This window comes from Fukomys damarensis, unplaced genomic scaffold (assembly GCF_012274545.1).
Source record: "Fukomys damarensis isolate Sample0158 unplaced genomic scaffold, DMR_v1.0_HiC HiC_scaffold_15, whole genome shotgun sequence".
In the NCBI taxonomy this organism is placed as follows: Eukaryota; Metazoa; Chordata; class Mammalia; order Rodentia; family Bathyergidae; genus Fukomys; species Fukomys damarensis.
The window spans coordinates 20,735,099-20,762,005 of NW_022900927.1; the positions used below are offsets into that span (position 1 = coordinate 20,735,099).

General features: G+C 49.0%; 1 protein-coding gene across 2 annotated transcripts; it reads left to right on the plus strand.

Annotated features, from left to right (window-relative positions):
* The first annotated feature begins 60 nt into the window (after positions 1 to 60).
* Positions 61 to 26,907, plus strand: Pde1b (phosphodiesterase 1B). Of its 2 annotated transcripts, none has more exons than XM_010609389.2 (15): positions 61 to 203; positions 15,707 to 15,820; positions 16,743 to 16,925; positions 17,098 to 17,164; positions 17,484 to 17,600; positions 19,690 to 19,830; positions 20,399 to 20,499; positions 20,607 to 20,732; positions 20,858 to 20,959; positions 22,075 to 22,195; positions 22,677 to 22,758; positions 23,058 to 23,166; positions 24,276 to 24,406; positions 24,862 to 24,981; positions 25,528 to 26,907. In XM_010609389.2, the coding sequence occupies exons 1-14, from the start codon at positions 94 to 96 to the stop codon at positions 24,963 to 24,965; spliced, it is 1,608 nt and encodes a 535-aa protein (XP_010607691.1). In that variant the 5' UTR covers positions 61 to 93; the 3' UTR covers positions 24,966 to 24,981; positions 25,528 to 26,907. The 2 variants fall into 2 exon arrangements, with proteins under 2 accessions (XP_010607691.1, XP_010607692.1); XM_010609390.3 differs by lacking the exon at positions 61 to 203 and adding an exon at positions 11,130 to 11,442.

The following is a 26,907-nucleotide window of genomic DNA, read 5'->3' on the forward strand; positions in this document are numbered from 1 at the left end:
GGGCCTGGGATGCAGGCGAGGGTCTCTCTGCCGGGGGCTGAAACTGAGCCGGGGTCCTGTCCCCTCCCTCTGTTCCCTAGACAGTGGCTGAGCATGGAGCTGTCTCCTCGCAGCCCTCCAGAGATGCTGGAGTCTGATTGCCCGTCACCCCTGGAGCTGAAGTCAGCCCCCAGCAAGAAGATGTGGATTAAGCTTCGGTCTCTGTGAGTCCCAGGCCGGGAATGGGGGGGAAGGGACCTAGGGGATCTGGGAGTGTGTGTGTGTGTGTGTGTGCGCAATGGTGGTGGTAGGAAATAGCTGGAGCCAGGCTGGTAAATTGTCCTGGGGGCACGTTGGCAGGTGCGAGGAAACAACCCTGACACTCGTGTCCAGGCCACATGTTTAAGACATGTGCAGAGCAAGCCGGTTGGTTAGGGCGGGTTTGGGAGTTGCAAAGCACGATGTGCTTGTACCTCTGGACCTCCCGGGTGACACGCAGAGCCGAGAAGCAGCACAGTGTGTGCGGTGTGGCAGGGCTGCAGACCGGCAGCGTTCAGGAGGTGCCAGGCTGACTCACACGTATCCATGTGCAGGGTATGTGCACATCACATACGTATGCACGAGTGTCCCTGGGTCACAGAGGGTGGAGACTGGGGCACATAGCTAGCAGCAGATCTAGTGCATGGGGATAATTGTGCCAACCTGTGGGTTAGATGTATCTCGGTTGGAATCGGTAGTTTCTGCCTCTAGAATCCGGCAGACGGGTTGGGGGTGGAGGTACCCCGAACTTGAGCCACTCGTCTCTCTAGGGGCCTGGGAACTCACTCTGCATATTAATGACACCTGGAATGTGGAGGAGGGGGGGGTGGAGCCCCCACCTGGGAGCTGTAAGAGTGGGTGGTACTGAAGAAAGATTGATTGACAGGAGCAAGGTACTGTAATTGTCTTGATCAAAGCCTTTTTGTTTATAAAGAATCTCCCAGGATCTCCAAGCACATTTAGGCACATTTTCTTATTGTTGCAGGACCTGGGGGATATGAGAAGAAATAAATAGGGAAAGGAAGAACTCAGGTGTCCCATACACTGGTCTCTAGGGAGGAAAGCAACTTTTCCTTCTGCTTCTCAGAGGAGAGGATTGGGTCAAAGACAAGCCATGCACGATGTTTTACCTTTCAGTCAGCTGCCATCGGTTATCTCTGCAGTCTGTTGATTCTTAACCAGTAAACGAGGAAAGAGGCGCCTTTCTGTGAGATGTCTGCCTAGAGCGCCAGGGAAGAGGCTCTGATAGGAGAGCAGGGATGTTTAGTGCAGAAACAGTAAACATAGTCCCTGAACCCCCAGTACCCCTCAGTCATGAGCACTGAGGCTTGCTATTTCTGGGTTCTGATAAAGGGGGGTAGGAGATGGAGAGATGGGTATGGTTGTGATGTTTTCAAAATATTTCACCCACGCCAGTGACACCTTTATCTTGGGCAGGTGGGTCTGGTTTATATGTTTACTGCTCCGAAGGCTCGTAGAGAGAACAGAGGCACAGTGGGCAACAAAGCTTGGAATCCAAGTGGGCTCCCCAGTCCCCCTCCTTTGCTGCCTCTGGCCAATGTAATTTGCCAGGCTCTATGAAGCGCAGCCTTGGAATGAGTTCTGGGATGAAGAAATGGAAACTGGATTGAATTGATTTTTGTTGGGAGGAGCACTGAGTGATTCTTGGTAGAAAATGATGCTCTGTTAATGGTAACTGAGCTGAGGAGGGGGCAGATAAAGAAGTGGTTGAAAAGCAAATGACTGGGAGAATTCAAAGTGTCTCAGGATGTCTTATCGCAGTAGTGGCTCATCATGTACTCATTTTACCTCCATTCCAAGTAGCAGGACCCTGTAGAAGAGTGGGTTTTACCAGTTTCACCACCTCCCACACCTTTTAAAGCAAAAGTTGTTCCTGAAAATCAGTTGCTGTTTCTTCCTTAAATATAAGAAGTGCTCAGTGGTGAGGGAAGAGGGTCCCTAGAAGAAGGTATTGAGAGACCTGGGGAGAGAAGGCAATAGGGACAGCTGTTCCTCCAGAGTGCCTAAGCTGAGATGGCCTTACATGGTAGACAGGGATCACTACATCTTGTTGGTTACATTGTTCTGCTCTTCACTCTGGTCCTTAGGCTACATTTACTAATTAACCTAGAAAGGTACCGTATCCTGGTTATTAATCACCAGAGTAGATTATCAGCCTCATTTTCTCAAAGCAGAGAAAAATCTTAATGATAAGATAGATCCCAAGTTTATGGTTTTTCTGGATTTGGACTTGTTTTAATATTGGGAAACTTTGACAGTCAGATGAAGGGAAATGAAAGGATTTAGGATTTTTGCTGGATAGGAGGAGTTCCCCAACTCTCTGAGTCCTGTGGTTTCTAAAGAGGCAAGAAAGGAGGTATTTCCTTAAGTGGAAATAGAGCCTTCTCTCCCCTTCATGAGCTAGGGTAGGAGGAAGTTGTTTGGTCTGGAAAGGAGTAGACATAATTATCTCAGGCTTGGGTAGTAAATGGAAATGAAGATAAATGAAATATATGTATGTTTGGCTGCCTTTATATCTATCTTGATTCCCCTGCTCAAGACATCCATTCTCTCCCTTCCCTTTTAATTTCTGATCTAGAACATCCAGACTCTTTTCAAGGAGCCAGGTGTGATGTTTTTGCCTCTGGATAAAAGGCCCTCATAAATATAATTATGCAAAGCAGTCTTTTGTGGGAAGAACATGCAGGATTTCTGTTTATCAAACTGGAAATCTGTTAAGGATAAATTCAGAAACTAGAGGCTATGAGCTGGAAGAAGTCTCTAATTGTGAGATTTCACCTGTGGTTAGCAGGAAAATTTTCTTAACTAAGCAGACTCTCATACTGAGGCATGAGAGAGAGACTGGGACAAGCAGTCTGGAGATGTTGGGTTGGTTGGGAAAATTTTCAGCATCTTTAACCCTGAGATAAAAGATTTGACTTTGCTTCCCATCCTTCAGAGACCAGAGGGCTTTGGCGATTGTGGGGAGGGTCAGTAGAGGTAGAATGGAGTTTCCTGTGTCTTTTATAAATCAAGAAAAACTATGAGCAGATAGAGATTGGTTTGTTGCCTCAATTCATTTGTTCATCAGACAGTGACTTGAATGCCTTCTGTGGGCCCAGGTGGTGTGCTGGATGCTGGGGTTACACATGTGGACAAAAGGGACATAGCCTGTATTCCCCTGCTTGGAATCTGGTTCAACTCCATCCAGGGGTGTGGAGAGCGGGGAGGCACCCTTTATCTCACTTTGCTATAATTGGCAAAATTCTACCATTCTGGGTTTCTTCCATTGGGGGTTACCCGTACAGGAAAAGCACAGATGTGAGTTCTTTCTTCCAGGATAGTACAAGCATCACTCTCATTTCTCTGCTTCAGTTTCTTTTAAAATTTTGTATTTTGTAGACAGAACTTCTTTCTTTTGGGACAGTGTAGACATAGTTCCTTTTTCTTCTTTCCCTACTTGGTTCACACTCAGGACTCCTAAGGTCTAGACTGAACGTCCCATGCTGTGGTTCAAGGTCATTACAGTTGAGCTTCGGAGAAAGGATCCAGTTGGGGATTATTTTATTTTCCTTACTTTTGTTTCATCAGAATGGTACCTTGAACATATCAGGTACTAAGTAATATTGTTAAATAAAGGGATGAACAAATGAATTAATATATCTCTATCTCTATCTATCTATGTCATGGAGCCCAATTCTGTCTCTGATTCTGTGGTGCGTATATACCTCTGTGCAGAAGGGGAGGAGGTAAGAAATGGAGATGGAATAAAGGGGAGGTGACGTTGTTGTTCGAGTGGATGATGCAAAAAAAAAGTGTGGGGTTTGGGGACCTCAGGACAGAGCCTAGAATAGGAGAAGTTACAGAGAGCATACAAAAGCCATGGTATTTGGATTGTGTGAACAAGATATGTTAGGATGAAATTGTGAATGTCTGACATGTACATGTACGTGTCTGGATAAAGGTTGATTTATGTGCCGGCAGCAGAGCTCTGTGATGGTATTTTTTGTTGTTGTTGTTATTATGTTTAGAAAGGGCACGTGTGGATAACACGTATGTTGGGGATTATACACTTACCTTGATATCTGAAATTGTCCTAGGTATGAATGAGACAGTGTTTGTGTGTGCATATGTATGTAGGTAATAGGATAATTTATACGTGTGATCTCGAGTATATATTTGTGACACACTCAACTTTCTTTTGATAATCCTGGGGGAGATCCAGAAGCAGAAAGAGAAAACTGGGGGACTGGACTGGGTGCCTCATTGATTTACCTCACTTTTTGTACTCATTTTTTTGTATTCTCTGTGGTGTGATCCAGTGTGGCTCTTACCAGTTTTGAAAATCATTTTGCCTTCTTCTTTTCTCTGTGTGTAACTGTGGAGCTGCTCTGAAGATTGCAGGATAAACTGTGGCTCCCTGCACTCCTGGAGAAAAGGGAGAATCATTTTTCCCAGGTCTTAGAAGGATTTTTTTGGTGCTATCCTCCATGAATTAGCCCTTCCTCCTTCATTTCCAGCCGTGGCACAGGAAATCTTCTTCTCCCTGATTTTTATATTCCCTCTCCCATGAGGGTTTTCCATCTTTATTTTCTCTATTAGCTTTGCTTGACTGAAAACTGTGTGGTATCTCTGGGATGGCAAGTGTGGAAAATTCCTGCAGTAATGTGAAGGGGAGGTACAGAGATGGGAAATCAGATTCAGACCAGAGGAAGATCTCCACACCTTCTGGTCAGGATAGGTGACTGGGGGAATCCTGGAGGCAGTGTGATGTCAGGGGAAGAACAGAAAATCGGGAGCCTGGAGTTTGCGTTCACATTCTCTCTCTGCTGATTACTAGCTGTGTAATCTTGAAATCATAGTCTCAGCTTCTCCGTTCTTTGTTTGACATCATCCATATGAAGAGGCTTTTAAATGAGAAAGTCTGGAGATCTGTCAGCACGGGAGAGCTTGCCGTACAAAGAGGAGGAGAATGGGAATGAATTGGTGACTTGGCTGCAATGAGGTAGAAAGATAAAGATTCAGGAGGCAGGAATATGAATTACCCAATAAATTCAGGCAAGATTGGGTGCATTTAGGATGGGATGGCCCTAGATGAATAACCAAATAAATTCAAATTCCAATGTTTAGGATGTGATTTGGAAGAGTCTTGTTGATGAATATTTGTCTGAAGAGAGTAAGGGGTGGAGTCTGGTTTAGGCAATAAGACACTGGGTGGGACTGGAGGAAGGCTATATATGAAGGATGTTCACCCCTAAAGTCAAAAGAAAGGAGGACTCCTTGTCATCTTGCCCCAGTGGTCGAATGAAATGGATGGACTAATTGCAGTTCTGAGACATGGTGAGGGTGGGGAGCCCCCACATGAGTGGGTTCTGTGAGCATTGGGGAATTCCTCTTTGGCATTCACCTAAGTCCCTAGGCCTGGGGGATATGGCATCAGGTATACCACACCCTACTCTAAAAGTCAGAGCTCAAATAGCAGTGTGTCTAGGAGCCTTAGTAGGCAGGGTGGAAAAGGGCACAGGAAGTTCCATGTTTGAGGTTGCATTTGTCACTTTTGCCCCCAGGAAGGGAAAGGAGGTTGGGGATGAAGTGGGAGGCTGGTGAGAGACTCAGACCGAAGCCTGGACATCTCTAGACCTTTCCTACTTGCCGAGTGGCCAGTGCATTCCTGGAATCCATGCACTTTGTCTCAAGCGTTCCTTTTATCCCCCCCACCCCATACTTTACCTTTGGGCTATGATGAGGAAGTAACCTTAGAAAGAAATTTTGCCTGTTTTTGAGACAAATCATCAAGGATTTGTGTCCATCTCCATGGTACTGTTTTCTTTCTTCTTTATTGTTCTTGCATCCTCTCCTCTGCCATTCCCGCCCTTGCCCCCCACCCTCTGGCTTTCTTTTGTAGTCTCCAGTTTGGTCTTCTTTCTTGGCCCTCCTTTCCTCTATTCCCTTTGACTTAACTTCTCAGTCTTGTCTTCAGTCTCCTACTCTTCCCCTATTTTAGCCCAGAGCCAGAAAATCCCTGCGTGCCCTCTGGTCTTCCAGGTAATGGGACAAGTTTGTTGCAGGGACCCTTTGGGGCCTTTTTAGAACTCCAACCTCAACTCATGTCTTCTGCAAGACCTTTCTTTTGCTTTCTTAGTGACCTCATCCTGCAAGATCCTCCAGGGAGGAAGCCAGGTAATTGCCTTTGAAGCTCAAGGGGCTGATTTTTCTCAGGTACGGAAGTTGAGTGGCTATTTTCCAACTCTCTTCAGGACAGCAGCAAAGAAAGAGGCACAAAACCAGGGCAGCAGGTGGGTTGGAGGTGAGACAACTGGGGAGACTGGAAGTGGTTAGATAATGAGGTTTACCCCCTAAGGGAGGAAGACTGGATGGTCCCAGGGATGTAGGAGAGAATCTTGGGAAGGGGCATCTGTGGGGCCTGAGAAAGGCTACTGAGCAGGGAAAAGGAGAAAACTTGAGTTGTTATCTACTCAGTGCCAATGCTTGTCCCTCTGCCCTCATATCCTTGAGTCCTGCAGCTGCTCCTGTCCCCTCAGCTCCTCCTGTCCCCTCAGCTCCTGCTGCATCTGTGGAGCTTAGCCTCATCTGGGAAGCAAACAGCAGATTAGGATTCTGTGTTAGCATTCCAGACCTGGCAGAAATCCACTGAAGGAGCTGCATTGGGGTTTTGGTAGAGAGGCAGGGTGGGCAGGAACAAAAGCCATGGTATATCCAGGGAGAGGCCTGAGAGTGTGGGGCTGGGAAAAGAGTCAGAAAGGGAGCATTTTGGGGGATGATGCTGGCTAAAGCTAGCCTCTCAGGGCAGTTTATTCTACAGTTGCAACTGGGAGTCAGATCTGCAAATAACTATGGAGGCTGCAGTGGGGTGATTAGGCTGCCAGCTGGTATTGGCACCGTTTAGGTTAGGAAAGGAGCTTGGCTTGCTGGGGTGGAGGATGCAGGCAGGGCCTGGGGACTATGGAAGGAAGGAAAGCAGAAAGGAAGGAACTTTCTCCTGTCACTCCTGTCCTTGGTTTCCTGCTCCCCTGATTATCAGCTCTTGCATATGTAGCTTGGCACCTTCTCCTTGGTTTTCTCTTCTATGCCCACCTTGTTTGGAAACTTCATGTGGTCTGGGCTGAGTAAGCACACATGCCAGCCGTGTTGCCAAGCTCCCTAAACCCTGACTGACTCTCTACCAAGCATGGAGCTTTAGAATTCCAACCTGAGATAGATAATAAATCAAATTGTTGTAGTCTCACCCGAAGATGTCTTTGTCCCGCCCATTCTCTCCCTTTCTGTTCTTCTTTAAAGTGCCAACAAAGTTGGCTGCTGTTTTGATTGCAGCAAAATGGATTGGAGGTAGATATGCAGGAGAACTGGGAAATTCTTGGAGGTTAGAATGTGATCTTTCCGTGATGAAGAGGAAGGCTACTCTTCTCTTTTAAGACGAGGTTAGAGCTGACTTGGGAGAATCAGTGAAATAGTCAGAAAGGGTGAACTCTAGAATCTGGGAATCATGGCCCAGACAGCCTACTTCTCTGGTGCCTCCTCCCCAGGTCCTAAACCTGAGAGCCATAAAAGGTTACAGAGAAGGAAACTGATATCCGCAGAGAGTTGGCGTAATGGAGGCAGTGTTGGGACAGGATTCAAATTCTGCTGATCCATGATCTATTGCTGCCTCACCATACCTGTCATTATCCCTTGCCAATTTTCCAATTCACTTTTCCATCCTAGGCTGCCTTTAACATCTGTTAGGCATCTGCTGGAAACATCTGTTGGGATGTGGTTTGGAAGGCCATTGGGTGGTCTGTGTGGAGGTGGTAATGAGCAGAATCAAATAGGATAGGAAGGGAGAGAAGGATGGACAAATGAAGTGGAGAAAGAGTTCATTTGGACTGGCTCCGGGGAGCCTCCTCTTCCGTCTGCAGTCCTCAGACATTCTTGCCCACCCTTCTCAATTTCTCTGTCTCCAGGGATGAAGTCTGGGCAGAGGGAACTTGTTTGTGTCCTGTGCTGAGAGTTGGGATACTATGATCCTCATTGGCCTGGTCTCAGGCTCATACTGCTTAGATCACTTCCTTCCTCACATGATCTGAGCTGTGCTGGGCTGTTGCTAGGAGCACCTGTTGGAAACACTCTCCGGTTAGAAGGCAGAGGGGGAGCTGCCTTCAGACAGGCGGGGTAGAAACAGACTCCCCCTTTATACTTCCTCCATCAGTGTTTTCCCTGACTCCCTCCTGCAGTACCTTCCAGATCTTCTTTCCCTGACTTCTTAGTAACTCCCACTCACTCGTCACCTCCCTGTAGTCTCCTGGTTTTGTCCTTCTCCCAACTGTTTCCCATTCTCCCCTCAGCTCCTTTGTCCAGTGCCTTGGAGATCTCTCACCACTGCTGCCATGTCAACCTAGGTCTGCCGCCTCCCAGGATGGCACCCCAGCTCTGCCACCAGGGGGGCTATTTTTATCTCTAGAGCCACCCCCGCCACTCTGCCCAGCCAGCTGCCAGAACTGGGGCTGCTCATATAGCAATGGGAAGCCAGGGGTGTGAGGGGATCAGAAATGCTTGGGTGAGGTAGAGGGCTGGTTTCTATTGGTTTCTGGAGCTCCATGCTCTGCATAATTTCTGGCCTCTGCTTACACTGCCTTGCTGGCCCCTGTGCAATGAGAAGCCAGAGTGAAGCCCAAGCATCTTCAGTGGTGGTGGCAGGGAGACGAGAGCTTTTCCTCTAGTAGTCCAGGTACTATTTGGGGCTTGGATGAAGAAGTGGATTCTGCCTATGAGGGTGGGCATATGGGGCTTTGTTTATGGAGGGCTTTCAATAATATTTGCTAAGCTAACTGAAGGACTGGACTAAATAATAATCCTTTGCATTCATGTATTATTTTATAGTTCCCAAAGTGCTCTCATACAATATCTCATCAAGGCCTTGTGAAAATTCTATGAAGCACATTTTATTTACTCCCTTTAGACAAGGAAACAAGAGCTCAGAATGACTTGCCCGAGGTTACATAAGTGAGAAAGTTTAGGTAGAACTCTCCTGATTTTTACTGATATCCTCTTTCTAGGATTTAGAATTTGACCCCTTTAATTTGTAAATTTTGGAGCATTCAGATCAGCCAGTTAATTCCTTGTCCAACACACAATACCCTGTCCCTGTTGCTGCTCCTCTACTCTTTTCTGACCAGAAACAGAGTCTCCCATCCTTTATTCAGTGCAGGATGGGAAAGCCTGCGCATGAGCAGGGCAGGGAGGCATTATGCTTGAGCTCCTTTCTATTTTTAAACTACAGTTAAGAGCTAAAGGAAAATTTATATTGTACCTTTTGCTGGGGCTTTCATATATAAGTCCTGCCTTCCAGGTAGGACAGTCTCCTGAGCTCAGACACAGGTAGTGTGTGAGGTGTGCATATATACGTGGGTGAGTACGTGAAATGTTTTCCCCAGGAAGGAATGGTAGCTGACCAATATTCCTTCTTTTTAGGATCAGTTGATAGTAAGAGGCTAGAATGAGTGATGTAGCCTGTGTATGTGGGGTGAGGTGGTAGGCAGTCATTTTCCAACCAACTTTATTAGGCAGGAGAGGAGAGAAAAGAATGGATAAGATATCCTCTCCAGAGCATTGCTAGTTTAAGAAACCCCTGCCTTTCAGTAGGAGGGCTGAGGCTAGAGCACTAGGGCCTAGAGTGAGGGGACAAGGGAGAGAGGGGAGCTGGCCTGGCCTGGTAGTTGTTGAAGTTTCAGGTGTGCACAGCTGGCTGCCACCCCCCCCCCCCCAGCATGTTCTGCCCGCTGGCCAGATGTCCTTCATACCCTGGCTGGCAGGGTTCTGCGTCCCCCGACACTGGTCTGGTCCTTTCTTTCAGAAAATAATGAATCAGCTTCTGGTGTTGTGGAAAGGGTGGAGGTACAGGGCACAGAGAGAGAGAGAGAGAGGGTTTCTTTTCTTTCGCAGTCTAAAGCAGCCCTCCCTCATAGCCACCAGTTTAGTAGAAAACAACTCGGAGGTCTTTAACCTTCTAGCTCTCACTGCTGAGGAAGCGCACATGCACTTGTCCCAGTGCTAGCTGAGCTGAGAAACAGCAGGTTCCTAAACTTCATTTGTTTAAAATCCTTCAAGGATTTGGCACAGTCACAATGTTTCTTAGTTTCTCTTTGCTTTTGAGGGGAAAGACCTCCCATCTTAAAATCCAAACTCTTGGCCGGTTTCTTCTCTTTTCCCTCTCTCCTGCTATACTCATTCCCATGAGCCCTTTTCCTCGTTTCCACATCACCCCCTGCCCTAAACCCTAGATTGAAGGAACTGCTGCCGCCCAGAACTCTTCACTGAGGCGTTAGGCTTCACCCTGCCGCCTTCTTAGCCCCGCCCTACCCCTTAGCTGACCAATCGCAACCCCACTGTTCTTGTATTGGTGATGTCATCTCACAGCCAATGGGGAGGCGGCTAGTGCTATGTGCGCACGTCCACTTCGCCTGGCAGAGACCAGCTTCTTTTTTCCCAGCCTGTGAAAGGAACAAAGTCTGGAGGTGGAAGAGGGCGTCCTGGTCTCCGGGTTCCTTCTGGGTCCCTCTTTTGGCCCCCTCTGGGCCATCTCCCCACTTCTCTGCCTCTGGGCTAGATTGACCTTTTTCTAGTTCACAAACAGTTTCTCACCAATCTCCATTTTACAGAGAAGAAAGCTGGGGCTGGGAACGTTGAAGTGTTTTGTGCAGCTTCTTGGTCTTTATGAACAAGTCCTTCTGACTTGTATTCACTGTGTAGGGTTGAGGGCCCTTCCCTCCCTGTGGAGCCCTCTCTGAAGAAGCACCTCCCCTACAGTTTTTAAATCTCCTCAGGAACGGGAGTTTATCCCCGTGTTTTTCTTCCGTTCTTTCAGGAAGGTTAAACATGAAGAATGGCTTCAGACAAGCACCAAGAAATCTTCTCAGCCCCTGGTGGTGGGGGAGGACTTTGGCCGAGCTCCTTCCTCTTGCAAGCCAGACTTTTCTGTGACAGATTCAGGATGGTTGCTTGTCCCTGTGTCCTAACCTCTTCTTCCCAAAGAGGAGCCCCACCTCCTCAGAGCAAGGGGCTGGCCTGTGCTATTTCTGTCCTTTCTGGGATTCTTCTGACAACAGATTCTTGTTTTCAGTCTGATTCAGATGTGAAACTTTTCCCGCGGCCTCTCACCCAGTTCCTGTAGGCTGGGTCTCTGCTTCAAATTCCTTCTTCCTTTAGCCAGGCTCCCCCAGTTCTCCTCCCCAAAGTGCTTTCTGGTCAGATGCTCAGTTCTTCTGGGACCTGCAGGAGGAAGTTGGGGGCTCAAGAGGGAGTTGTTTCCCTCTAGGGGTCCTAGGCCCCCAGTTCCCAGTGTTTTGATTCTCTGGAGTGGAAATCTTTGGTTCTCATGGCAAGTCTTGTTCCTGTTCAGAGGAGCCATCTGCAAGGCCCCATTCTCAGGTAGGTGCCAGGGAGGAGGTTAGAAGAGAGAAGGAAGAGAGGATAGGTTGCATGTGGACTTACCAGTTGTTGGACTGTCCCCATATGGTGTGTGTGCAATTTTTACTCTATCCACCTTGCCTTTACTTTATTCACCTTCCATTTCCATCTCTTCTTTTTTTTGGCACTGGAGATTGAACTCAGGACCTTGTGTTTGTTTGCAAGGCAGGTGGCAGCAACACTGAGCAAAATCCCTGGCCCTTCCATCTCTTCTTTTTATTGCTTTCTCTTCACTATCGTAGGTAACTTATCAGGGGTTCTCCTTTTTCTCTCCTTCCTAATCACCAAAATCTTTAGAACTTTACATCCCTTTGAATTTTTTTTTTCTTTCTTAAGAACTCAAACTAGAAATACAACTCTTCTTATTCCAAGTCCCCCTGGCTTTGGATTGTTTTATCCTAACCTCCTACTTACAGTCAAGTAAGTAGGGGTGGGTGCTGGAAATAGTGACAAGGGATTGTGGAAACCCCCAGAACATCAGCCATGTGGTGATTCAAAGAAATGAGCTGGTGGGAAAGCTGGGCTCCTCAGTGGTGTTACTGGCAGGAGTCTTCTCTTCCAGCTGGCTGCCTAGAGCTAGGAGAGCCTTGGGCCTTCCAGGGGTTGAGATCTGAGGCTTTTCCATTGCTGAGGGACAAGGTAAAGTAGAAAGAGGTGGTAGTGATCGCACAGGGTAGGGATGGAAATAGAAGCTTCCATTTTTCCATGAGGCTGGTTGAGGACTAGACTGTACTGGGCATCTTGTTCTACTGGGAAAGGGACCATTCCCATGGCTGGTTCTCTGAGGGCTGAGCCAGAGGGCTGGATTAAAACTGATATCTAGGTGGGGAGAAGGCCTTCCTGTGGAACATTGAGTGTGGGCTTTAGGTTTGGGGAGATCCTAACTGAAAGGCTTTGGAATAAGAGCTCCAGCTGGCCAGCAAGTATTGTGTGTGTGTTTATTCGACATTAGGAAGGTGTAGTTCAGCATCTGTATCCTTTCAGCTGCTTGAGTCCAGCTCCAGTTCTTGAACTTTTTCTTTGTCAAATTTATTCTTTCATCTTCCTTTTCCTCTTTATCCTCTTCCTTCTAGCATCAGGATGATGTTTGGTTCAGAAGCTCTACAAGAGCTCCTAGATGTGGCAAGAGAAGGAGCTTGGAGTTCAAGTGGAGGGAGTGGTATGTTCCAAGTCCACGTATGATTCCACTCTTCTTCCAGGCTCACCATTACAGTCTCAGAGGCTGTGGCTTAGAAGTCTCAGCTGTGAGCTCTGGGAGATGGACTCCCACCTGCTTAAGCTGCCCTGTTTTCCTGTTTCTTATTTGATGAATGCTCACTGAGCATACACTCCTGCTGTGTGTATGGAGGCCAAGATAAATCAGTTATGTCAGTGCCATCCAGGTGCTTGTCATCTCACATGATTCAACTGGCTGAGGCTGAAGGAGCTTCGGGGAATGCTTTCTGCCCCTCTCCACATGACTAGACTTGTTTGCTCTAACACCTTCATTGTTTGGTGAATATAGGTAGACCTCATTAGTGTGAGACTGATAAGATTGACAAGTTGTATAACCTTGGACAAATCGTTTAGCTCCCATCATAAGTTTATGGGAGAATCATAGTCTTTATAATTCTTTTGTCTCTTTCATTAGAGAGCTTCCTATTCACCTGCCTTCAAACTAAGGCCCCCCCCCGTATTTAGAATGATAGAATAGGCAGGTGCTTGCTGGGTTTGAAGGGAGCATGGTATAAGCTGGGTGAGATCAGTACGATGCTAGTCAGTTTCCTGTTGAAATCATATTTGTGGAGACACCTTTTGCATGTGTCAGGCCTTTTGCATATATTATTTCATTTAATCCTCTAATAGCCTTATGAGGCTGGTTTATTATCATCTTTACCATCTCACAGTTGAGGAAATTGACACTGAAATAAAAGCTCGAAAACTGCAGAGTGCATTAAAATCATCTGGGGTGTTTCAGAATGCATATTCCTGGACCATCTCAGAAATCCTGGTCCAATACAGGGAGGTCTAGAATCTAATGTTCAACATGTGTCTAAGGCACGTCTGATTCTGGGAGTCTCTGAGCCACATTTTAATAAATACTGATTAAGAGTTAGTGACAGCAGGACATGATAGCTTTGAACTTAGGGTTCCAGCCTCCGAGACTTTGCTGCTCAATACACTTTGCCAAAGGTGCCCCTGGAGCTAGGGTTTTTGCATTGGAAATGGGGTTAGCATTTCCTTCTCTAACTCCCTCTGTCATAGGCCCATTGTGAGGATAAATGAAATAATGCAGGAGAAAGCACTTTTAAAGTGTAGAGTTGGCAGCATTGTTAGTGATTATGCAAATATATGCAAATGAGTGCCCGTGGGTGTGGCTGTTCACTTGGGAGCTAGTGCTGGGATATGTGCATATCAAGAAGAGGTGGGCCCATAAGGAAACTGGGAGAACTCCTGGGGACAGTTTTTGGTTGTAAAAGGGCTGAGTAAAGGGCTGGTTAAGGTAGGGGTGGGAATCCTTGACAGACGACCACAGACAGTGTAGAGGCCTTCCTTTCTGGGTTGCATGCTCTCAGCATCCAGGCTTCTGGCGATCGGGAATGACTGCTGTGGGAGAGGAGAGGGAAGCCCTGGCTTGTGCCTGGGTCCGAGAAGCAGGGTGTACCCCTTTGTTCTGTGATTTCTTGTCTATTCTGGAAGTCCTGGCTGGCAGCCCCTTTTTAGCTCATTTGGCCGGGAAAGCCTTTTATGATGTCTAGCCTCTCCATTCCTCCTCCCTAATGAAGCTGGAACTGGGGCTGAGCTTTAGTAAACCCGCCTTCCTTCTCATTAAGCAACCTGCTGTTTCCACATGGAAACAGTGCAGCAGGGAGGCTAGAGGTGAGATTTGAAGAGAGCCCACTGGCAGAGGTTGCCGGGCTGCCTCCAACTCCTTTATTCTCTCTCCAGTTTTTACCCCTTTTCCTTCTGCCCCATTTGCTCTCAGACATGTTCTCCAGGACTGCTGGGTCTTCAGGTGAGAGTTGGCCTGTGATATTTCCTGGGGCTGGCTATTTAGGGCTCCCCTATTCCAGAGCTGCTGAGACCCCAGGATTCCAAAGCTGTTTCTGTTCAGGAAAGCCATTGTCCTCCCTCCCTGTCATCCCTGGGAATTGATGCTAATTCCAGCCTCTCCTCCCTGACTCATGCTCTTCTCCTCTCTGACTCATAAGGCGACCTTGGGTTTCCGAAGCCCCTTTCAGTGGGAATTCTAATGGCTACTCTTTCACTCTAGTGTTGTTTTGGGTGGTGTGGGGCAGGGCTATGAAGAGGAAGGAATTTTTTTCTTTAAAATCACCATCTAAAGCCAGAGAGTCTTGTTTGCTTTGTTATTGCTGGGGCTGGACTCGCCAGACTTCTAAGGAGCCTCTCAGTCAGACTCCAGACTTCATAAAAACCAAGCATGAGGGGATTGCCCCTTTAAGCAAAGCATCCAGTTAGTGAGATCCTGACTCTACTGGATCACTTTTGCCAGGGAGACGCTTTGGCTGGACCAGGATGGGCGTAGTAACCTGCCTACGAGTCTCTGACACATGACTGGGGAGAGAGGGGTTAAACCAGCTTTGTCCTGGTTGATGGCTTCTGAAATCATAATCCATTAGCTCTGCCTGCATGGAGTGAGGCCAGGCGAAAACATTCAGATTGGTCTTTGTTTTGTGTCGTTTGCCATCCCTGCCAGGGACAGAGGGGCTATAGACATGTTTCCTCTTTCCCTATCTTGACCTAGAGTCAGTGAAAGAATCCTGGGGACTATTTTGATTGCTGTTGATCCCAAAGCCCTCTTTCTAGGGGAAATAAGCAGTTTCAGCTCTCAGTTATTCATATATAAGAATGAAATCATCCTAAAAACATCACCCCAGGGGCTTGTACCTGCCTAATTCTGGTTGGCCCAGGCTGGCAGATAGTTTAAACTAGAGTTTTCAGAAAATACTGGCTGAAGGGGGTGGCGGGGGGCAGTGTTGAGAGATCAGAAGGTAGGTGGGAGCAGGGGAGTCTGGATAGTCTGGGGTTCAAGTTTGGGGGTAGATACATTTAATACTGGCATTGGCCATAGCCCAAGATGAAAAAACATTAACTGCTTTTATCATTAACTTTAGAATTATTAACTTATGGAAGACTAAGACTGTTGCTGTAAAATACACCCTATTAGAAGGTTCCATGACAAGGTAGCAGTGTCTAAGCAGGATGTCTTATCCACACCCTGCAGGTTACGCTACATGGTGAAGCAGTTGGAGAATGGAGAGGTAAACATTGAGGAACTGAAGAAAAACCTGGAGTACACAGCTTCTCTGCTGGAGGCCGTCTACATCGATGAGACACGGTGAGGGAGAACTACAAACAAGTAGAAAGATACCAGATTGGTACAGTATTCAGAGAGAGGGAGTAGGATGGAGAGCTGGAGTTTGCGGGCAGTGACCAGGACAGTCGAGAGAGAGATGGTGGGGCAGATCGACTAGAGGTGGAGATAAAGAGACAGAAAAAGAAATGGAGATGCAGAGATAGAGATAAACACAGTAAGAAAGAGGGGTATAGCTCAGTGGTAGAACACTTTCCGAGTCTTTGTGGGACCCTGGGTTCATCGCTAGCCCCAGAAAAAGGGAAAGTGGGAGGAGGAAGAGAGAGAAAGGATACATAGGGGAGAGCTTCAGCATTGGAAGAGACCACCGTGTAGAATACCTCTCAGACCTGTGGTGCCCCATAAGGGAGCCACCGGTTACACATGGCCATTGATCGCTGAAAATGTGCCGAGGATGGATGAAATTGTATAAATAGATTATATGCTGGATTCCAAAGTCTTAGAAAAAAGAATGTAAAATATATCATTAATGTATTTTATGCTGATTTACATTGAAATAATATTTTGGAGGCATTAGCTTAAATAGAATTTAGAAAACAAATTTCACATTTTTAAACTTTTTTTTTACCTGTCTTGTTTAAAATTTCATATACGTGGCTAAGAATAGTTTTTTCTGAGTCTGCTGTGCAGCATCCACTGCAAAAGACATCCCTTTGCCTGCACGAATACTTCATCATCGGGGTGCTTACTGCCTCATCTAAGTGAGCTGTTTCATTACTAGAGTTGTCAGACAGTGATACAGAAATGCAAAGAAATAGCAAGAAGAGGGGGGCGGTCAGAGCCAAGAGCTGGCAGAAGAGTCACGGGGCAGGGGTGGGTGTGGCTGGGTATGGGGTCTCAGGCAGTGGGAGCACTGTGGCTTGTTCTCTCTGACTCCCCTTCTCAGGCAAATCTTGGACACTGAGGATGAGCTGCAGGAGCTTCGTTCAGATGCCGTGCCTTCAGAGGTACGGGACTGGCTGGCCTCCACCTTCACCCAGCAAACCCGAGCCAAAGGCCGCCGAGCGGAGGAGAAGCCCAAGTTCCGAAGCATTGTGCATGCTGTGCAGGCTGGGATCTTCGTGGAACGGTGAGGTTGTTGCACGCTCAGCCTCCCCCTCCCCCTCCCCGTGCCCCTGTTTTTCCTGGCACCCTGGTCTTTCATGATCCCACATGCCTGTGGTTTATCCCCATTGCGCCATTTGGTCAGATCCTGCTACCCAGGACTTTACCCCTGACTTCTTTACATCCCTCTCTCTCAGGATGTTCCGGAGAACGTATACCTCTGTGGGCCCCACCTATTCCACTGCAGTCCACAACTGTCTCAAGGTGATCCTTGGATTTTTGGAAAAGAGGTGAAATTTGGGGTTGGAATAGCCATTGGGACTTCCAGATTCTATTTCTGGTGTGATTTTTACCTTCTCTTTTAATAATGTTCTTGTGTTCCTTTAAATGACTTTTGCCCACTGTAAGGGCAAACCCCCGTCTTATCTCTCCCATACTGAGAGATACCTGGGCAGAAAGAGGCCTACTTTTCCACCTCTTTATTGTCCTGTTTCCCCAGTCTCCGTAATCATTGAAAAGTCCTTGAAATCTAATTTCAGTTCCCAAAGGGAGCTCCCCTGCCTAGTCCATTGTTTCTCCACAGAACCTGGATCTCTGGTGCTTTGATGTCTTTTCCTTGAACCGGGCAGCAGATGACCACGCCTTGAAGACCATTGTTTTTGAGCTGCTGACTCGACATAACCTCATCAGCCGATTCAAGGTTGGGCAGCATCCCGCCTCTGCCTCCAGAAAGGAGCCTTCACTTCTCATTCCTGTTCCAAAAGATTCCCAACATTGAGATTCCGTGGGCCATTCCCGTCTCAGGGTCCAAATCTCCCATTCTTTACCCCAGTCCAGCCTTACTGGCCCTTGCTGCAGTCCCAGCCTCTGACCTTATTGATTAGGGAAGGATTCTAGTCCAAACATGTTTAGGTTGGGATTCTGCTCCTTCCCTTTGACTCTCTTGACCCAACTTGTCCTCTACAGCTGGCCTCCGTTCATCTCCCCTTTCCACTCCTCTTTGTGGACTCTGAGGCCTACAGTCCAGGTGCTGTCAGCCAGTGCCCTTTGGGACTAGAGTCTCCACTTGTTTCCTGACACAGGAAAGAGGAATAAAACTGATCCCTCCCTTGCCTGCACCCCAGCTCTTGGCAGGGCAGGGCTGGGGCTGTGTGCAGGAGGAGGGTGTGTGTGAGCTCCATTTGCTCTTCAGCTTGGCTGCCCAGGGAGAGCACTCTGGGTTGAGGCTTCTCCAAATCCTGCACTAGAAGGGAGCCTCTTTTGGGAGGGTTTAAAGGCCAGGAAAAGACACTTCCACATGGAAACTGCATTTGGAAGATAAGGGGAAGGGGTTTAAGAGTTGCCATAGGTTACGTGGTCGGCACTCGGGCAGGGAAGTTGATGTTAGAGCTGAGGGAAATGCACGTTCTGAGTGGCCACAGAGAGAGGCCGTCCGGTGAAGGGCACTCTCCTAGCTGGGCTCTGGATAGTCACCCCAACCACCTCTGCATCACTCCACTGTGACAGAACCTTTCCTGGACATTTGAGCACCTCCTTTTCCAGCAATTCTGGAGAGAGTTTTCAAAACTTTCTTGAGCTCAGCTGAAATTTTCTTTACTGAGTTTCTGAGGCCAGTCCTGCTGTTTTGTTACTCTTCCTCCCAGTACTGCCCTCCCCAGGACAGAGACTAGCAGGGTCCCCTTTCCACATGGGCGCCCCACACTCTTCTTAGGAGTACTTCAAATGCCAGCTTCTCCTAGACTCCACCTTCTTACCTGGAAGGCTTGGGTTTGTCAGATCCAAGAGTAGCTGCCCTAGGCAATCAGAGAGGGAGTTGCTTATGGTTTCCCAGCTGGACTCCCCTTCTCCAGCTCCACTTTCTCTTCCTGGGCATGCAGCCCCTCCCTGCTCCTCCCTTTCCTTTTCCCTTTCCCTTCCCTCCCCTCCAGGGACGCCATGGCAACGCAAAAGCAAGGGCAGTTGTCATGGAAACAGTCCTTTAAAATCCCTGAATTTGGGGCACAGCCCTCCAGGGGTAGGGATGGGGGATGTTAGGGTCTGATTAGTGGCATGTCTCCTATGTCTCTGTCACACTGTAGCTCATCCCTACAGAAGCTTCCCCAGGTCTTGAACCTCAGTCCCTTTCCAGCCTCAGGGAGTCCAAGGACAGGAGTCTGGTGCCTTTTGAAAGAGGTGGAGATGCCCAACATGTATAGACAGGGCAGAATTGAGAGAGGCTGGATAGAGCTCTGGCTCCTGTGTATGTGTATGGGGTGGGACAGGTGTCAGTGTATGTGGAGGGGAGATGGTCAGAGAAGACTTCTCAGTGGAGTGGGTGACCCACTTCGTCGAAAGTGGCTGCTTTCTGGGTCATCTTATTCTTTCCTCCACTTCTGAGGCCTCTGCCCCTTTCTATAGTTTTGAATTTGGGCATGGGGGTGGGTGGTTGGAAGGTAGGAAGGAAGCTTTCTTTCCTTTCCTTAACAATCGCCAGGGAAATATAATTATAGCTACTCTTTGGAGAATATTTACTAAATATTCTACTTATCTCATTAAATTCCAGGTAGTTATTATTATCTTCACTCTATGATTAGGTATCTTAGGTACAGGAAGACATGTGACTTGCCCAGGGCCTCACAGCCAGCAGCTGGCAGAGCCAGGATGTGAGCTCAGATCCACCTGTGCAGAGCCCGTGCTTTCTCCCTGTGCCATGCTGCCTCCTACAGGACGATGAGATCGCCGATCTCAGCCCTGTTCTTTTCACTCCTGCAGATCCTCAATATAGCTCAATTTCCTTCTGCTCACTGCAGATTCCTACTGTTTTTTTGATGTCTTTTCTGGAAGCCTTGGAGACAGGCTATGGGAAGTACAAGAATCCTTACCACAACCAGATCCATGCAGCTGATGTTACCCAGACAGTCCATTGCTGCCTAATCCGCACAGGGATGGTGGTAGGTTCCCCCCCACCCCAAGGGCTACTGTTCTGTGACTCAGTGCTTTGGAACTAGGGAGTCCAGACTATAGTCCCAGTTCCATTTAAACAAAAATTTCCTCTCTCTTCCCTCCCTTTTCCTTCTGTACTGGGGATTGAACACAGGGCCTTCCCACTAAGCTACATCAGCAGCCCTTTTTCATATTTGAGACAGGATCTTGTTAAGTCATTAAGTTGCCCAGACTGGGCTCAAACTTGAGATCTTCCTGCTTTAGCCCACTACAGTGCTGGGATTACAGGAGCACACTATCATGCCTAGCTTCCCAGTTCCATTTTCCTCATTCTGGTTCTTTGGGTAGCCTTTAGAGTCAGATTGGCTTTACTCACTCTAGAAAGATCTCGGGTGTGGCCAAAATTCAGGAGTAGTGCTGGGGTGGAGAATGGGCCTTCCACATTCCAGGAGCTGAGATCACCCCAGAGCTGGCCTTGAAGAATGAAAGATGGGCTAAGTGGCCGAGCCTGTGTGCGGAGTCTTCAGGCAGTGACTAGCAGGGCGTCTGCCTTCTCTCAACCTCTCTCTCCCCCAGCACTGCCTGTCGGAGATTGAGGTATTGGCCATCATCTTTGCTGCAGCCATCCATGACTATGAGCACACAGGCACGACCAACAGCTTCCACATCCAGACCAAGTGAGCAGTGGGGACGCGGCATGGGTGGGAGGGGCCAGCTGGGGGTGGGGGAGGTCATCAGAGGGCCCCCTCCAGGGGGCTGGACCTGACGACCTTTGACACTGCAGGTCAGAATGTGCCATCCTGTACAATGACCGTTCCGTGCTGGAAAATCACCACATCAGCTCTGTGTTCCGGATGATGCAGGATGACGAGATGAACATTTTCATCAACCTCACTAAGGATGAGTTTGTGTGAGCAGGAGCCAGCTCTTGGCATCCCCGAGAGACCCGTCATTACACCTCTCTTTCCCACCTCCCGCACTCCCTGTCCAGCAGTGCTGGGAGTGCTGATCACTTGTCATTTTCTGTCCTTTCAGAGAGCTGCGGGCGTTGGTCATTGAGATGGTGTTGGCCACAGACATGTCCTGCCATTTCCAGCAAGTGAAGTCCATGAAGACAGCCTTGCAGCAGCTAGAGAGGTGGCCCCTGGCGGGGTGTTGCTGGGGCCAGGCCAGAGGGAGGGGTGTGTGAACTGGGTATACGCTGGGTAGCTGGTTGCCAGGTCTTTCTTTACCTGGGTGTGGAGACTGCTGGCTCTGGGCATCTGTGTGAGTGTATCTCTGTGGCAGTGTGTGTGTGTGCAAACGTGGCCTTGGGTTTATGTACAGTCTGGGCAGCTGGTCATTTGGGGGCCGTGTGGGCTCATAGTCTGATATGGAGTCACTCAGTGCATCTTTACAACAGGCTTACTCTGGAATGTTGGGAAATTCATTCAACTCTGCTGGACTTTAGTGTCCTTGTTTGTGAAATAGTGAAAATGATATGCCTCCTTTCACAACTGCTTGCCAGTAGTTCCTGCTCTATAGGGTTATTGGAGAGTCACATGAGGTTAAAAAAATGGGCAGAACAAATGCCATAGTTGCATCTAAGGCTTTGTAGAAGTAGGTGGGAGTATGTAAATGTGTATAAGGGAGAACAGACTGTTTTGTGTAACCTGAACAATCTCTGTGTATGGTGTCTGTGCAGTGCCATGGCCGGGCATTGTTGGGGGTATAACAATAATAATGATTATCATTATAATCAGTATAATCAGTATTGTCATTATAATCTGCTGAGCCCTTATTATGTGCCACTCTTTTAAATGCTTATTTTGTTATATATCACTTAATTTCAGAACAACTCAATATGTATTAGACTTGTTATTTCTATTTTAGGGCTTAAGAAAATGGAATGTGGAAATTTTAAGTAAATTGTTCAGTGTTACACAGCCAGTTTATTGTAGATGTGGGAGGATTCAAACCTGCACTTTTGATTCTCAGAGCCAAGGTTCTTAGCTGTGGTAACCTGTGCTGCCGCCCATGCTACCTGTGTGTGTGTGTGTGTGTGTGTGTGTGTGTGTGCGCGCGTGCCATGCACGCGTACGCGTGTCTGTGCATGCCTGTGTCTGTGTCCTGGGAGGGTGTTTGAAGTTGTGTGAAAGGATGAAGTTATTCATGTATGGGTCTGAGGGCATTTGATGGGAGGTTAGAAGATGGCTCAGGTTTCCTTCTCCTAAAAGATCAGTTTCTCTTTCCTTGCCACCTGCCCCAACCAGGATCGACAAGTCCAAGGCGCTGTCACTTCTCCTTCATGCTGCTGACATCAGCCACCCAACAAAGCAGTGGTCAGTGCACAGCCGCTGGACAAAGGCCCTCATGGAGGAGTTCTTCCGCCAGGTAGTGTGGCATTTTTGCCCACCCCCTGCCCATGGGGGCTTTCTTGCCCCTTTTGCTCTGCAAGTTCTCCTCTGCCCCTGTTTCATATCTTCATTCAGCCACCTTTTGCTTCTGACCTGACCCCAGCACCACTGTGGGATAAAAAGATCGCAGGTTTGAGCCCAGGCTGGGAAACTTAGCAGCTTAGTGAGATCCTGTCCCCCGCCCCCCAAAAAAGGGTGGGGGGCCTGAAGATACAGCTCATTGTGATGGCCCTGGGCTTAACCCCCAATACTTCAACCACCCCACACCCTGCAAACAGAAAAGCTACAAAACACAAAAGACAAAAAACATCAAAAAACGCTTTATCCTTAAAGCTTAACTGTGGTTGTCCACAGTTGCATCCAGTTACGCATCTTGCATCTCCTGGGCACAGGTGCAGACGCCTCTCCTGCCACAGCAACCCACTGACCAGTGGGTCTGAGGTGTCCTCTCTCTACAGGGTGACAAGGAGGCAGAGCTTGGCCTGCCCTTCTCTCCACTCTGTGACCGCACTTCCACTCTGGTGGCCCAGTCCCAGATTGGTGAGTGTCCTTTGCTACAGGGAGGAGAGGAACGGGGAAGGGGAAAGGATGCTGCCCAGGCCCAGGATTTCTCCAAATTCCAAGCCCACAGATCCCTCTTCTTGTAGAGGCAAGAATTCTGTGGTGGTAGAGAATGGGGTTCTGCGCTGGAAGGCTGGGGTGTAATCGTGGGAGTCCACTGGGCTCACAAAGACTTCATCCACGGGTTGCTTTCCCTCCCATTCTGTCTGCACCGGGGGTGTGGCTGTGCCAGCTCTCCTCACCTTGACCCTGTCCCACGTAAGACATCTCCTCTGCAGGTTTCATTGACTTCATTGTGGAGCCCACGTTCTCTGTGCTGACTGATGTGGCAGAGAAGAGCGTCCAGCCCCTGGCAGATGAGGACTCCAAGACCAAAAACCAGCCCAGGTGAGGTGGCAGAGTAGCCAGGTCTCCCGCTTCTGGGGAGGGATGTGGGACTCTCGGAGAGGACGGAGTCCTGGGGAGGAGGTACAGTTCTGGCACGGCTGTAGTAGGGCAGCAGGCTGCTCCAAACTTGGGAGCCCCTCTGCTGTTTGTCAGAGTGGAAGGATGGGACCAGAAGGGCATGGCTGCTCCCCACCACATTTTATAGGCGTGGTGCACACGCTTGTGCTCTTAACACTGAGGCAGGAGGGTCATAAATTCCAGTTCTGGGCAACTTAGTGAGACCCTGTCTCCAAATAAAACAATAAAAGGGGACAGGAATGTAATTTGGAGGTAAAGTTCTCCTGGGCTTGGTCTGCAGTACTGTAAAACACAACCAACACACACACGTACACACGTGTGTGCATGCACATGACCAACCCCAGAAAAACAACTTCGCGCTCGGAGGTAGAGTCCTTGACTCGCATGTACAAGAACCTGGGTTCAATCTCCAACACTACAGAAACAGTCCAAAAAACCTCTTTTCTGATTGTAGTACAGTGTACACTCTTTCTTTCCATTTCTTTCCTTCCTTCCTTTCTAGTACTGCAGATTGAACCCACCACCTTCACACTGAGCTATATCCCTAGCTTCTTTTCCAAATTTTTAATTTAAATTTTTTTTATTTCTGGGCTGGGGATTTAGCTCAGTGGTTCCATTGCCTGCCTTGCAAGCACAAGGACCCGGGTTTGATCTCTAGTACCCCAAAAAAATTTTTAAAAAAATTTCACCGAGTTGTTCAGGCTGAGCTCGAGTTGGTAGAGCTCCTACTTCCTCCTCCCAGGGTGCTGGATTAAAGGCATGTCACCACACTTGGCCATTTTAGTTGTCTTATTGCCTTTCAGATGTACTCGTTTTGATTTTCCTTCTACCAGGAGAGAAGGTGTGGTGAGGGAGGGTGGAGCAGGAAGGTGAGGGACAGGGACGTGGGGGTTATCTAGTAGCTGGAAAAAAGAAGGACTTGGCTTCCTAAATCTTCTGGCTTCCCATTGGCTCCACTCAGAGGGCTGTAAAGGTCAGTCTGGAGTGGACTGGGTCTCACCTCTGGACTGGGGGGTGGGTCTTGTTTCTAGCTTCCAGTGGCGCCAGCCTTCTCTAGATGTGGATGTGGGAGACCCCAACCCTGATGTGGTCAGCTTCCGCTCCACCTGGACCAAGTACATTCAGGAGAACAAACAGAAATGGAAGGAACGGGCTGCAAGTGGTGGGTGCTATTAGGGGTGCCGTGGACCTTGAGGGACTGGCTTCTAGAACAGTAGTAGGTTCCTTTTTTCCTAAGTCCTCCGGCAGCTCTTTGCCTCCTAGAGTTGGGAATGGAGCCAGTTAGACTGAAGTTAGGTCACAGGAAAGGCTGACTAACTGAATGGCCCAGACTATTCCAGAACAGGGGCTGGAGAGAGCACAGGGACAGACACAGGTTATCCCATAGACATTGTGGTCTGGGTACATGCCCTTGTCCATTTGGGTAATGTGGTGGTTCTGGTTTTTCCTTTGGGTGGGGGTTGTGAGTTCCTGCAGGGTCAGAGAGGCTCTTCCAGTGGGGGTGGGAGGAATGGAGCTCAGTTCAGAGGAAGGGCAATAGAATGCTGCTCTCCACATACTGGTCCTGGGGAAAACACTCCTTGGTCTGACCTCAGCTTCCCTTGTATCCCTCCCCAGGCATCACCAACCAGATGTCCATAGATGAGCTGTCCCCCTGTGAAGAGGAAGCGCCGCCATCCCCCGCGGAAGATGAACACAACCAGAATGGGAATCTGGACTAGCCCTGGGCTGGCCCAGGTGAGCAGGTCTTGGGACAGCAGGGAGCACTGTGTCACTATGGCCATCTCGGGGCTGCAGAAGGTGTGAGGGTCTCTCCTGCTTGCTAGCCAGGCAGTAAAGTGGAGGAAGTGAAGGCAAAGAACTGAGGGGGGGGGTGTGGGTGGGAAGCAGGGAAGTCCTTTTTCCTCTGGTCCCACAGACCGGCAAGAAGGATAGACAGTAGCAGGCAAGGTGGCCCCTTACTAGGCCTTGTGAGGGCAGGGAAGGTACACACACAGGGCACAAGGCTCAGGGCGCCAAGGTGAGCGTGACTTCTGTCTCAACCCTGCTTATGCCCTCGCCTGGCAGCTTCTGTTGGGCATTTCTTTTTGTACTGGAGGTAGAACTTTGGAACCTTGCGTTTTCGAGGCAGGCGGCGGCACCACTGAGCTAAATCCCCAGCCCCTGATGGGCATTTTTTACAACCATACGTGGGGCTGAGTCGAGACCTGGCAGGATTTAGAGAAGGAAGGTCAGGAGATGACAGCAAAGATCCGAGCTCTGAGCTTCTCCCTCTTTCCTCAGGTCCTCACTGAGTCTGAAGTATTTGATGTCATTAGCACCATCCATCAGGACTGGCTCCCCCATCTGCTCCAAGGGAGCATGGAGGTCGCAGAAGAGACAACCCACCCGAAGGCCAAACGCCAGAGATTGTGGGGCTGGGGGAAGGGCTCCTCCCCACCGACACCCATTGGGGTGCACTTTAATTTCCTGGCAGCAAGACTGGGAAACTTCAGGCTCCCAATGGTCACTGTGTCCGTCCCCCTGTCCCTGAACTCCCCTCCTGGCCTGATGGCTGCCTGGGAGAGGGACCTTCCTGAGGCTTCCCAGGGCCGAGATGCCAGCCCCCTGGGCCCTCCCAGTCCTTTGCCTCCAAGTTTCTAAGCAATACATTTTGGGGGTTCCCTCAGCCCCCCACCCCAGATCTTAGCTGGCAGGTCTGGGTTCCCTTTCTCCTCCTCTGGGAAGGGCTGGAATTGGGTAGAAAGCTGGGGTTTTTACACCCTGTGTGTGGGGAGGGGAGGGGGTTCCTTCAGGGCATGGTTCTTTTCTAGAATGGGGTGGGGGTGGGCATCCCCATTACTCCAGACTTGCACTGCTTTGGCCCCGTCCCTGGCCTGACTCCCTGCCATCTTCTCTCTCTCCCGTGCTGAAATGGAAGAGAGGAGCCATTGGGACCAGGGTCTGAGGGGGGGCCTTTCCTGGGGTCCTAGAGAACTCGGGGCTGGTCTGGGCTCCTGGGGCTTGTCACCTGCCCTGGCTGTCTCAGCCCATTGACTCTTTCTTCTCCTTTGGAGCTAGGAGGGGCTCCCATCCGACCAATGTCTGTAAAGTGCTTTGTGGTCTCCCCAGCAAAGCACCTTCAGGATGCATTTTATGAGCACAGGCAGGAGAGTCCAGCTGGGTTGGGTCTCCCGTGTATGGGGAGGGTAAGGTACAATCGCATAATCCCGTGTTGCTAACAGAGAGGTTCCTCTCTCTCCCTCCGGTCTCCCAGAACTGGCTCAGCTGCTGGTACCAAGCAACTCCTCCCTGGGAAAGCGGCGGGTACAAGGCAGGTGTGGGAGGGGCTCAGGGCTCTGCTGTTGTGACCTCTGGAGAGAGCCCAGCCAGGCCCTTTGCCCCTTCTCCTCAGGCCTCCTCCTTGCTCCCATCTTGCCCCTGAAAGGCCAAAGTCCAGGTGACTGCCGCCTCCTCTCTTGTAAATACCAACCATGCATCTGTACAGTGGGCCCTGTTCTTGTGAAGTTCATATCCATGGCCTCTTAGACCTGCCACCCTGAAACTTGTCCCCATCCCAGTGGGGCAGAGACGCATGTGACTCACCCCTGCCCTTGGTCTCCCAGGCCCCTGATATAGCCAGAGATCAATAAAGAAAGGAGACTGGGCTGTCTGTGTCTGGAG